The sequence below is a fragment of the Aulonocara sp. 'chitande type north' Nkhata Bay genome, linkage group LG10 (genome assembly GCF_057382095.1).
Source record: "Aulonocara sp. 'chitande type north' Nkhata Bay isolate Kocher_YH1m ecotype deep benthic linkage group LG10, A_spYH_male_GT1.1, whole genome shotgun sequence".
Lineage (NCBI taxonomy): Eukaryota > Metazoa > Chordata > Actinopteri > Cichliformes > Cichlidae > Aulonocara > Aulonocara sp. 'chitande type north' Nkhata Bay.
This window is the reverse complement of record NC_141353.1, coordinates 2268862-2282040: the sequence shown is the minus strand read 5'-3', so window position 1 is coordinate 2282040 and position 13179 is coordinate 2268862. Positions and strand designations below refer to the sequence as shown.

The 13179-nt window shown below is 39.7% G+C and overlaps 2 protein-coding genes across 2 annotated transcripts in view; both read left to right on the top strand.

The window, feature by feature from the left end:
• Positions 1-1888: 1888 nt before the first annotated feature.
• Positions 1889-4942, top strand: btg3 (B-cell translocation gene 3). The gene is made up of 5 exons (XM_086307771.1): positions 1889-1985; positions 2722-2928; positions 3024-3161; positions 3651-3843; positions 4374-4942. Exons 2-5 carry the CDS (start codon positions 2756-2758, stop codon positions 4575-4577), a joined length of 708 nt encoding a protein of 235 aa, XP_086163897.1. The 5' UTR covers positions 1889-1985; positions 2722-2755; the 3' UTR covers positions 4578-4942.
• A 4154-nt stretch (positions 4943-9096) lies between these two features.
• Positions 9097-13179, top strand: part of cxadr (CXADR Ig-like cell adhesion molecule) — a 38123-nt gene continuing 34040 nt past the window's right edge. Inside the window, exon 1 of the mRNA XM_086307770.1 lies at positions 9097-9317. Coding sequence (XP_086163896.1) covers positions 9266-9317 — 52 coding nt within the window. The 5' untranslated portion in view covers positions 9097-9265. The remainder of the gene's footprint in view (positions 9318-13179) is intronic.

The following is a 13179-nucleotide window of genomic DNA, read 5'->3' as shown; positions in this document are numbered from 1 at the left end:
AGAGCTAGCCTTCCTGATCAGTTTCTCCAGCCTGGATGAGTCCCTCTTTGCTGTGCTGCTCCCCCAGCACACCACAGCATAGAAAAGTACTCCAGCAACCACCGACTGGTAAAACATCCTCAGGAGCTTCCTGCAGATGTTAAAAGACCTCAGCCTCCTGAGGAAGTACAGTCGGCTTTGGGCTTTTTTATACAGGTGCTCTGTGTTGCATGACCAGTCCGTTACTTAAAATGTAAATGATTCAGTCAAATAAGGAATGCTAACTTCTTTTTTCATTTATTTCACTAGATCGTTTATTTTGAGCATATGCATACAGATTTATACAGGAAGGAAAATAGTGTCCCGTAGTACAACAGGTGCTCAAAAAGTCGTGGGAAGAAGTAACACTTGTGTAGTCCCTTCGCTCAGTCATATGGTTGTGCAGCTGCTTCCTGAGTATATTTAATACATGGTTTAACAATAACTTGTCACATTGGAAATATCTATATTGAAAATGCATCTTGTATACAGGAATATAGGATATAAATGCATTGAGAGAACTGGAAACCATTGTTCCCACTGAACAGTGACCACAAGACATTCTAGGTCAGGGGTGCCCAATCCCGGTCCTCGAGAGCTACCGTCCTGCAGCTTTTAGATGCATCCTTGTTCCCACACACCTGAATCAAATGAATGGCTTGTTATCAGGCCTTTGCCAAACATGATGGCATGCTGAAGAGATCAAACCATTTGATTCAGCTGTGTTGGAGTAGGGATGCATCTAAAAGCTGCAGGATAGTAGCTCTCAAGGACTGGGATTGGGCAGCCCTGTTCTAGGTGATATTGATCCAGACAGCAGCTTTTTCAATCATCAAGACTATTTTTATTTGTTACCAGGATAAGCAACTAAATTAAATTACAAATACAGATCAGATGTTAATAAGTCATACTAATAGCAGAAATCTTTATGCCATTTTTAAAACACAATGCATCACAAAACCCACAAGAATAACTTCTTACTGTGCAACATTTTATTTTATTTTACATAACCAATTCAGTTGTCTTATTTCAAATTTTAGTGAGCTGAGCAAAAATTATAAATACTCCTGTGTGAAGCAGTCAGGGCAAATGTGGCTGTCCTGTATATATGAACATGCTGGAGGACAGTTAATAACATGGGCGTGCACACGTCTGCATGCAATGTACAGTTTGAGAATATTGAAGTGAAATGTTCATTTATTTTATTTTGTGTTATTTTATAACATTCTGGGAATCTAATTTTCATAAACAGCCATGCCACCAAAAGCACCTTTGGATTTGAAGCTGATGAATGCATAGACAACGTGAGACAAAGTGCTGGTTCCAGTCTGGGGTTCTGTAGAGGTCTAGCGCACTCAAGTGGGCGAATGGGCGTATTACGTCAAGCAATGCCGCTAAAAAGGGTTATGGATGCGACAATCCCTGACTCAGCGTTGTGTTAAAAAGTAAATTTAAAAACAAACAAACCCCAGAACTTTAAACTTTTAAAGTCTTTAAAAATAAAAACTATCAAATTGTTATTGTTACTCATTATCACACGTTGTATCATACATAGTTGGTGTATCATAAACTGCAGCTTTTACTAACTTTAATAGCTTCCCATGGCAACCCGCAGTTAAACTATAAATTAATCTTTTGCTTCTGATCCACACGAAGAACTACTTTCTCTTTCTTCAGTGTTAAGATGAAATTACATCAGAGGATGTAACCACAGTAATAATAAGCAACAAACACATACCTCACCATGAGTCATAACAATCACGTGAATGACTCATTATGTAAGACGGGCATACACTCGACCAATGAACGCGCTATATTGAGTTGGATGGAACCAATAAAAATTATCCGTGGGCGGGGATTGGGTTGTAAAGGGCGGAGTTAATAACAAAAACTGACGGGTTCTTCTGTTGCTTCCTCCTGTTAAGCATCCGTTTTAGTCGGGTAGTCGGTGTAGACCACAAGGAGAGGTTAGTGAAATGTTTTACATATTTAGTCTATATTCGAACCTATTAATATAAGCGTATATTAATAGGTTAGGATACAAATATATTTTTTGTAGGATACAAATATATTTTTTGAGTTTGTAGATTTCATCGCCAAATTTATAATGCTGTTGTTAGCAGCATGACCACGTTAGCAGTGTTGCTAATGCTAACAGGTCCACAACGTCTTGAAGGAATAATATCCTTACGCTTTTATTAACAGGCTGTAATTACCAGTGGGGATATAGTTATCATAACGATAACTTAAACCTCAGCTGAAGTTAACTTAAACGCTACTTGGGCCTTATCGTGTTCCGTTTCCGTAAATAGCGCATTTAGAGCAGTAGCTCGTGTTATGGAACGAGGCAAGTGCGTGGCTAAATGGAACCTGTGCGTCTCAGCCCGCCTTTCTCTGGTTCGAACCGTTAACCGAAGGCAGCAGGGCATAAACAAAAGGATGTCCACATTTTAAACTAAAGATGTTTCCTACAACAGCAGGTGTTGCCACGTGAACACAGGCGTATTGTTGATACCGAGGGAGTTTTGGCATTGGATATACAGAATAGTTAAAACGGTCAAACCACCTAAAATAGTGCAGTGATAGACTGTAAAGTGGAATTAGTTTTTTCCAATTTGGGCATCAGAAAACATTTTGTAGGTAGGATCTACACCTGTATATCTATTTTGTTTTACATGATCTGTCACATGCCTTTCATTACAGAAGCTGTCCATACGTGATGAAACACTTGTAAAATATGAGGAGAGAGATTGCAGCTGTGGTGTTCTTTCTGAAGAGGCTTGTGAAAAAGGGGGAGAAGTTGGAAGCGGAGATGGTCGAGCTGTTTGTTGAGAGGCTGGCTGTGGCACTGCAGGAGAAGTTTAAGGGGCACTGGTATCCTGAAAACCCCAGCAAGGGACAAGCATACAGGTGGGGCTGCTCTCGGATGCAAATGAGTAAAACTCGGATTGTTCTGGTGGCACGTTTAAGCTGAAGGCAGTTTATGTTGTGTGTGTGCTTTGAAGGTGCATCCGAGTGAACAGATTTCACAAGCAGGATCCAGAGCTCCTTCGGGCCTGTCGTGAGAGTGGTATCCAGTACAGTGACCTGGGACTTCCTCGTGAACTCACATTGTGGGCGGACCCTGGGGAGGTTTGTTGCAGGTGAGATTAAGAGTTTGTAAATCTTGTACGCTTAAATGTGCTTCGGTTGATTGCTTTCTCATTAATCTAAACCTGGTATCACTCAATAATTAAGGCAAACTGGTTTTTAACGTGAGATGACCCATTCACGTTAATCTTCCTCACATGCTTCATGCGCAGTGGTGAAAGAGGCTGTAAATACAGTTTCATTAACCCCAAGGCTTTCCTGTGATTTCAAACGAGACTACTGGCAACAAGAAAACACTATCTTTATGAAACAGCAGTTAAACATTTTGTTGAAACTTGGATATAAACTGGTGGCTTTGTTTAATTTAAAAAAAAATCTTTTACCTGCATTTATCGTTATTAGATGCTTATGAACAAAGACGGCGCTTCTTGTTTTGTAATATGCTTTCCCTAAACTCTTCTAAAGAAAACCGTTCTTAAACAAATTTCCTACTAAGTGTTTAATTAAAGGTAATAATTATTGATGTCTCTCCTAATTATTAGGTATGGTGAGCAAAATCCTTGCTTCTCGGTTGCCACTTTCTCAAGTGACGATGAGGATGGCAAAGATGTTTCAAAGAAGGTGACCAGTGCACTGGAGAGGGTGACATCAGACTACCACTCTGGTTCCTCTTCAGATGAGGAGAGTGCCCGCACTTCTCCCCTCACTATCCCCAGCAGATGCTCTGCTTCCCAGGTATTCTGTCATGAAATGAGGGCTGCCTACATTCACATATATTCTGTCTTTTATGAGAGGAAACATTTTGCTGCTGTCAATGAATATTTGAGTGCACACACAAAGCAAGACTCCTGATAACACAGGCTAATGATTCTGAACAGGAGACACTGCAGTAAGCACTCTGGCTAAATGGTTAGCCAAGGCCTGGATGAATTGTTTTAAAGAATATTTCATGCATGAAGTTGGTGAATGATGGTGTATGTTTGCATGCCAAATTTGCACCTATGCTTCTTGGGTTCAGCTTCAGCCCATAAATGATCAAAATTATACTTGATCAACTGAGTGAAGGAGCCAGGTGATAATGATAAATGATAACCATTTCAACAATGAAAACTTGGTCAACTAATAGTCCTCTTACACTAGTACCTACTTGACTTGGTCAAGCTTGATCTAGCTACAGTATTATGACTGTTTTTTGGTTTGTCCACTATAATTGGCAGCTTATATATATGTAACTTATTTATTTTTCCTCTTTTTATTCGTTTAAGAAAATGAATCCATGTGCTCCTATATGGCATCCCAAAAAGATGGTACCAGGAAAAGGTCATATCCCTCCACAGCCCCACTACAGCTACAGGCCTCGGAATAGAGCCCCACACAGTTTGAGGAACAACCTGTGGGTCCCTCCTGTGTACAGGAGAGGGCCTGGATATTGGGAAACACACAAAAATCTGGCACATTGTTACAGTTAGGAATCATGGTGCTTATTGTTCACACTGGACATTAAACCTGAAGGCAACTTTAATATGACTGACCATTTGTTGTTGTTTCTTTTTAAACATGAACTTTTTATAAATGTTTTTTTGACAAAGTCTGTTTTGCACTTTAGACTATTTGTTATAGTTGGAGGAAATCACTTGTATTAAATTAGATATTGATATTGGAATACTACACGTATAGTCTTGAAGTACTGTATTTTTACTAAGGGAAATGTTTATGTTTGCCACTGACTGTCCTTTGTGATAAAGTGTTTTATTTATTCATAGTGAAGAGTTGTGTCAGAAGTAAAGGCTTAAATTTATGGAGTTTTATTAAATACTTCTAGCATCACAACACACACTTTGATTTTCTCCCCTATACTGTGTTACCTTCTGTTTGTCTTTGTGTTGCCACCTATCAACTTGCTACCAATCAGTGCAAATATCACACTTTCTTTTAACTCTATTGATTTTTTAAAAAATTATTATTATTGTTCCCTCTGTATGTTTTGGTGTCAACTAGAAAATACTCAAACCCGCACACACAGTGTCTCGCCCTGGTGTTGTGTGTATGAGGTCCAATATCAGGACAGAAATTCTGGCTTTTCGGGCAAAGAGCTGTTGCTCAGTTCCTAACTGATCTCAACTAAATGTTGCGTGACTCTTCAGTCACATTCAATAACAGACCTGAGACATACATATTAAAATGGTCACAGATGTGGGGGATGTGACGAAATCTTTTGAGCATCAGCTAACCTGCTGGATGGGGCTCCTACACCAGCGGCAGACTGAAACATTGCACAGCACAGTTTGACAGCTGCTCTCTTATTTGCAAGGGGATTCCACAGTGGGCCCTCTCCTTGCTTGATTTGGTGGATTTTTCACACAGGCTGCCATTCTGCCTGCAAAAAAATCAAGATATTTGTCTCTGCAGGGGATCAAACCTGTGATCTTTTACTTAATAGGCAAATGTGTAAACTAGATAAACATTTTTCAGAGGATGTGATGTAATAGTAATCATATCAGGGTAAATATTTTGGTAAACACACCTTTGTGGTACAGGTTTAATTGTTTTTACTGGCACAGCCAGGGTGACGGTCACACACAGGGATAGTTCCTCTGGCCTGAAAAGAAAAAGATGTTTCCACAAGTCATTGCATGTTAGTTATGTTTATAGTTTCCTAATGATGAAGTTACTTAAAACTGCAGGCACTCTGGCTGATAACCTGCCATTAGCTCTACAGTCAATTTCTATATATAATTAATAATTGTCATATTCTGCTGTGCACTTATTTAATTTTAGAAGATTCAATGTCAGGACAGATGTGAAACTGAAAATAAGCTTTTAATGCTGATAGTTCAGTGCAAAAAAGATAAAGGAACAGAGCGAGGAGACAAAACTACATGGATGACGTGACAATGACAGAACAGAGGCAGAGGGTTTTTATTTTAGTTGATTCTATGCTGTTTTATCTTGTTTTGGGTTGTTTTTGGGGGGTTTTTTAATATAGGGCTGTTTTAATTTTTATGTATTTTGTGTTTTATTTATTTATTTTTGCTGTTTTGTGTTATTCTATTGCTTTTAACTTATTTTCTGTACAGCACTTTGGTCCTGTGCTGGGGATTTTAAAGTGCTTTATGAATAAAATTGGATTGGAGAGGGAACAGAAAAACAAAGGACCTAAATAACCTTCAGAGCCATCACTATCAAGAACTGAAGACTCATCATACGGGACTTCTAAATACAATGAACTAAACTAAAGCAACAACACTACAAATAGTAAGAAGAGTAAGTGAATATCAACGGCAGCAAAGACAACTAATGAACCAAACCCAAAAACTCAAAACCACGATCCAGGGACCATGACAATGACCAACACAAAGTAACACATCACTGATCGATGTGCAAAGCTGGGAGAGACTCACTCCAAAAGACTTGCAGCTGTAAGTGCTGATGGTTGGACAGAATATTGGTTCTTCATGTTTGATGTGCAAATATCGATTAACACATTTATTAATTTTTTCTCTAATTTAGTACATTTAAAACACAAGAGTGTGATACATTTTTACAATGAAAATTAATTACAAAGCCAACAGCCTTTCCAGAGAGACCCACTGATGTAACGTCACCTTCCTCTGCTGTAAAACCTCACATCAAAACTGCTTTCTGTAAGAATATGTAGAACATCAGAGCTCAGAAGCCCAACCTGTAGGAGGACTCCAGGGCTGCCACAATACAACAGGGCTCCTTTTAGCCCTCCTCCTGCACCAGTTATCATTATTACAGAGTACCCGAAGACCTTAAGGGGAAGAAGAAGGAGTCTTTGAAAACTTAGTAAAACTCAATGTAAAGCCCACAGAAACCGATCCCGTGTTTCAGAACAAATACCTAATAACTTCTGACAAAGAAGACCTGAATAATTTAGCAATAATTCTAAATATAAAAACAAAAAACCCTACGTGTATTTCAGCTGTTTATTTCTGCCACCTGGAAACATCTGAAGCTGTGGTGGGGAGGAGGTCAGTAAACAAACAGCAATTCTTAACACACACTGATCTACTTCGGTGTGCACCTCTGTCCTATCTGGCACAGGTTCCCAGTCTGTCACAGGCCTAACACAGAAAGATCACCATTCACAGTCATGGCCAAATTAGAACGACAAGCTAACCTAATGTGCATGATTTGAACTGTGTGAGGAAGCTGGAGCATCCAGACACAACCAGTGCAGGCACAAGGAGAACAGGAAGCAGGAACCCGCTTCCTGTGAGGTGACAGTGCTAACCACTGCCCCACTGTTTCATGTTATACACAACATTATTTTTAATTGAAATTGTACAGTACTGTGTCTCTTTTTAAAGTGATCTTGAGCAATACTGTTCCAGATTCCCTGGAGGTCTTTCAAAGTTTACTTTGGACATTGGCTATTTTTTCGCTTATTTTCAGTCCAGTCGTTGTGCCTGACCATTTTCAGAGGAAGGTTAACAAACAATTTAAAATTGTATCTTTAGGAACTCTATTACTACCAGCCACGTGAGATATGCAAAATCACACAAGACCTGGACTAAAAATCAGTGGCGACGACGATGTTATGGGGAGATTAATCCACACTTGAAATTTTAGTTTAAACTGTGTTTAATATGTTTGAAGCTCAGGAGAGAAGTACAACAGTGAGTCTACAGAAATCTGTAAAACACGGTAGAGATCAAAGCCTGGAGAACTATTTCTGAACACTACTTAAAGAAGTTACAGGAAAGCTTGTCTGGGAGAGTTAAGTCTGTGTTGAAAAATAAAGGTTGTCAAACATTGACTTTCAAGCTTTTCAGAAACTCTCTTGTTAGCTTACATACTGTATTTTCTATTTATTTGTGCACTTGTTTCAAAGCTGCTGCAGTGCCTTCGCAATATAATGTAAAGAAATGACAGTGGTTCATGACATGTGGTATTTCTTTTGATTTCAGATTAGTTTGGATCTTATTAACATATTTGCTTTTTCTTATTCAATCAATTTGCTACACGTTTGCTGTGTTTAACTTATTTTTTAACTGTGGTCACAAATATATTTCCCAGTTTGTGTATTCCTCACACATGTGAGGCTTTTGCTCAAGTTTTGTCTGGTTGTCTCTTATAGTGTGTCTTTTGCCTCCTCTCCTTCTTCTCTTCCCTTTCATCCCAAATTGGTCACGGCGGACGGCTGCCCCTGTTCAAAGGGAGTTTTTCCTCCCCACTTTCACCAAGTGCTTGCTCATCATGATCATCTGATTGTTGGTTTCAACATAAAGCACCTTGAGGCAACAGTTTACCTGATGCTATATAAATATAATCACGGTCATTCCAGCTGGATGGCAGGGAGTCAAGTTGTGGAATGTAGCTGAGAACTGTTACTCAAATGTTTTACAGTACAAAATGTGTCATCGTACTTCTGCTCTACTACATTTCCCGATCATTTATTAACAGCTTTAGTTGCTTACTTATTTTGCAGATTATTAAAGATTATATTCTACATAAAACTGCCCAGCTCAATATAAGTAATTAAAATAATTTTCAGCTGAACAATACAACCAAGAATTCACTGCCATCATCCTTACTTGAGTATGTCTTGAGGCTAAATTTCTTGTACTGTTACTTAAGTAGTCTTGTGATTTATTTATTTCGTTTATTTTTATTTTTATTTTTAACTAAAGTAATGTTGTACGATTGTCAATTGTTGGACTCTGTATCCAATATTTTATATGTCAGTTCTCTTCCAGCACATCGTCTTGTGGTTTCACAAAATAAACTTCCGTGAAGAAAAGTTCCCTGATTGACTGAAGCGGAATCTTTAGAGAACCATTGAAGGAAAGGTCCGTGAGGGCCTCTGGCTGGGACACACACAGAGTAGTGCCGTTGTACCGTAAATCATTCTTCAAAGATCCAGCGGATAAGAAGACACGGGCAGGTTGAGCGAACCGTAGCATGGGCACCGGCAGGGGGCGTCGCTGGTCGTGGGATGGATAGGCCAAGCGGCGGTCACGTGACGCAGTGCGGCGCGCTTCGCTGTGCACCTGCACAGAGTGGAGGACAAGGAGCAGGCGGTGTGGAGTTTGGATGCTGTGTCGGGGCTGAGCTGCCGAGTCTCACTTCAAATTCAGCACAAGTTCTTCACCAAGTTTCACTGAACAAGCGGCGGAATAGTTGAGCAGGAATGGAGCTTTCAGCGGCCCGGTTGTGTGTCTCACTGTTGAGCCTCTTCGCAGGTAAGTTTGTCGACTGAGCTGAAGCTGAGCTACTTTGACTCTAATGAATATTTCTGTGAACCGGGCTCGGAGCGGTCAGACGTGTACAACAACGCTAGCCGTTGACGTGGACACCGAAACTCGTGTTTTTTCGACGAGTTGAAAGGCGCATGATTTTTAAAAGTCGTGTTTTTCAGTGGTTCGACTTGATGACGAAGCTGTAACTTTAGCAGTTAAACACAAAGCACTTCCCAACAGAGCTAGCTGTGACCCAAGGTCAGTTTAGTTGTGTTACAAGCAGAAAAACGAACTGCGAAAGCAGGTTTAAAGTGAAACAGTTAAGTAATCAAACTGAAGTAACTGTGAAAAACATGTCTGTTTTCTGACGAACAGCATTTCAGTCGTTTGTGGTCATATCTCATCTCAGTGACCAGTAAGAGACAGTGGTTTAGTTCACACTTTTACCCAGTGGCTGTGTTTTGTACCTGAGCTGAATGCTCTTTAAAAAAATGTGCTGAACTGGGATTTTAAATGCTCCCGTTAACGAGCGGGGGGATTATTTTATATGAAAAAAAGGACATTTCCCCGGTGCCAAAAATCAGTGTATTTCCCTCCGTGCGTCCATTTCTTTTGGGTTATCGTCGCGTGGCTAACACAATAGCTTGATCCGCTTTTAAACCTGTGGCTGCAGGACTTCAAAGTGCTGCCCCCCCCCCGTCTGCCATCTGCCCTTACCCCCCAGCCCCAAATCCGGTATCACGCCAACTTGAGCGCATGTTTGCTGCTGCTGTGACGGCTTCCTTCACGTCGGTATCATTTATTTATGGTTTTTAACGCCTCACTGCCAGGACTCTGCTTTGTTGGCCGTTTAGTCCTAGTGACCCTCAGCTCAAAGGGTTTATGTTGTTCTGTTGACAGTGTGTGTGAAACCTCTGATTAGTGTCAATGGTCAACAGTGGACTCCAGTTTTTCTTCACCTTGTTACATTTTAACCAGCTTGGGCTGTTTCCTCTTAAGGCTTTGTGCATTTGAAATAATGTATCTGGCTGTGCATGATTTCATTTCTAAAACATTTTGTGATGTTATTTGGGTTGCTAGTTGTTACCATCAAAACGAAACCAAATGATACACGAGAATTCATGAGAATTCATCTCATATCTGCATTAGAACGAGTTTCCGTGTTATTTAGGCTCATGGTGTGGGTATAGCTGTTTAGTGTGCTGGAATTTACACTGAAACTAACAAGTGGCTCCACCTACTCTAAACAATAATGTGAAACTTGAGTTCAATATGCTGTGGTACTTAGTGAAAACATTTCTGATCTTTTGATGGGAAGCCACAGAGTCTTGGTCAAGGCATTGCAATCCAGTTGGCTTGTTAGTGAGAGAATTAAATTGTAATAAAGCAATCCTTTATTTAGGATTTCCTAGTCTCTCTCTCCGTATAAAAGCTGTGAGAGTCACAGTGTAATATTAAGGTTTGCATAGTGTGCTGTTTAGCCTTTTGTCTCATCATTCAGTCTTGTGTCTACACCAGTTTGGCTCATTAACATCTTAATGGCACCATAGTCTCGTTATGGGGTCGCTGTTCCACTTCATCAGACAAGAACAGTATCCGGCGGGCTCAAAACATTCTTTGATTGGCTTAGAAATCCACCATAAATGTGCTCACCTCACTTTAATGGCAAAAATAACAAGTGGGGTCTTTCTGCTCCATTTTCTGTCCTATTTATATGTGGCTCTTCGTGAGCTATAAAGGGTTGACAAAAGTAATGCATTTGTAATAGGAAGTCTAAGTCATTTAAATTGTACCATTTATCATCAGGGAATAAGAAGAATCCAAACTTTGGTATCAGATTTTATAATGGCATTAAATGTGGACATGTTTTTCTATTTTTCAAGGTGTATATGTGAGCTATATACACAATATAATCATAAATAAATCAGATAAATATTAGGGTTGTGGTAGTGCTCTTGAATGAAAAAGAATACATCTTTTCTAGATAAATTCTAGATAAATCTATGGGGAAAAGAAATCAGAGATCAAATAAATGAAAATGACACTTTGAACTTGGCTCAGATGATTGTAGGATTATACATATATATTATATAATGAGGAAACGGTCAGTATTTGGAACCAATACACATTTCCAGTAAAAATGATGGTGTCAAATTTGAATGTAATACTATTTAAATCATTTTAATGTTGTGTATTAACATAGCAGAGAACCTGTCATTTAAAACCAGGCTGGTGCTTATTACCTAAATGGTTGAATATATATGCTGTCATAAACTGGGATAGTAGCTGTGCTGTAATATTTGTTTATAGTGTTGTCAGCGTTTATACTCCCAAACATGATTATGTCATTGTTTCTTGGTCAACATCTCAGGGTCTGCCAATGAAACTGAATCTGGTACATTTGATAGTTGGATGCAAGAGTTCATATTAATTCATGTTTTCTACCTTCTAAACCAAAATTTAAAAAAACAAACAAAAAGTCAATGGCAATAAAAGTGATGGCGTCATAATGTCAGATTGACCAGTTTGTCTGTTCTGCTGTTGTTACGTCTGTTACCCTCCTTCGTTTTCTTTAATTCGCTGTTCTAGTACTTTCAGTTTTAACTTTAATTTAGCTGCTTGCTAACTGAAGTGTAATTTTATGGTCCTGCAAATTGTCCGTGTGCTTGCATGTTTCCGTTTGGATGGGATGTGCTCACACGGAGTCCTCCAAGGATTCGCTGGAAGCGTGTGATGTATGCATCTGCCAAATGCTGATTGGTTGAGAAGTGGGCCAGAATACGAAAGGGGAGTATTTGCTGGGAGTCGTGGGGGGAAAAATAAAAATCGAAGATCATTAAAATACAACATGGAGAGCACAGACAGTGGCTGCAGTGGACAGTTTTCATTGTTTTTAATACTCGCTTTCACTTTCAGCTTTTTGTTTTAACTTTGCTGTTCTCTGTGGCTGACTGACAGACCGACAACAGTACAAGCAAGAGTAACCACAGACCACTTAGACCACATACTTTCTACACTGCCTCCATCTGACAGCAGCGCTCTCTGCAGGGAAACACTCCATCACCTGGACTGCAAGCGGACAGCGAATGCACAAATCCTGCTGGACTGCTAGCTATGGCTGGGCCATATTATACTGTTCACGGTAATACCGGTACAATGTTAGGCAACGATAAGAAAATAAAACATCGCGATAGAATATGGGTAAATGCGCAGTGCCTTTGTTTTCATACACACATGGCCGAAAAAGCATGGGGGCAACGGAGAATGAGAAGGGAGAAAGTGGATCGTTGAGTGAAACGGATGAAATAGAATTGGTTTGTAAAAATGGTGCAACTTCAGTGATGTGGAACTGGTTTGGTGTTTGTCCATCAGATACACAACAAAGCACTTTTTTTTGTACAATATGCAAGCAGGCCATCGTTATTGCTGTATTTGTCGGACTAAGGTGCTCGTAAATCTGGGAGTAATCTGGGTCCTAAACGCCGTCTCCTTCAGGTCTCAAAGTCAAACGAACACTGCAGCATCACTGAGAGTTAAAAACTGTCTAAATTCTTTCATCTTTAATAAAACGATCAGCATTGCTGCTTTACCAGGTGAAACTATGAAGTTTAACATCCAGGCATCCATGAAAACAGAATTTATTACATTTAACGGAGTTAGAAGTTAGCAGGGAGTTAGCGGAAGTTAGCTCGCTAGTTTCGCTAGTTACCTAAGCATGATATAGCATGTTCTGACTGAGAGATTTCTGAAACAAATTCAAACGTACAGCTCTGCTATCACTTCCAACATAAATGAAGACAGGAAACTAAACAGCAGTGACGTTTGTAGGGTTACTGAAGTTGGGCTAGCTGGTATATAATGATGT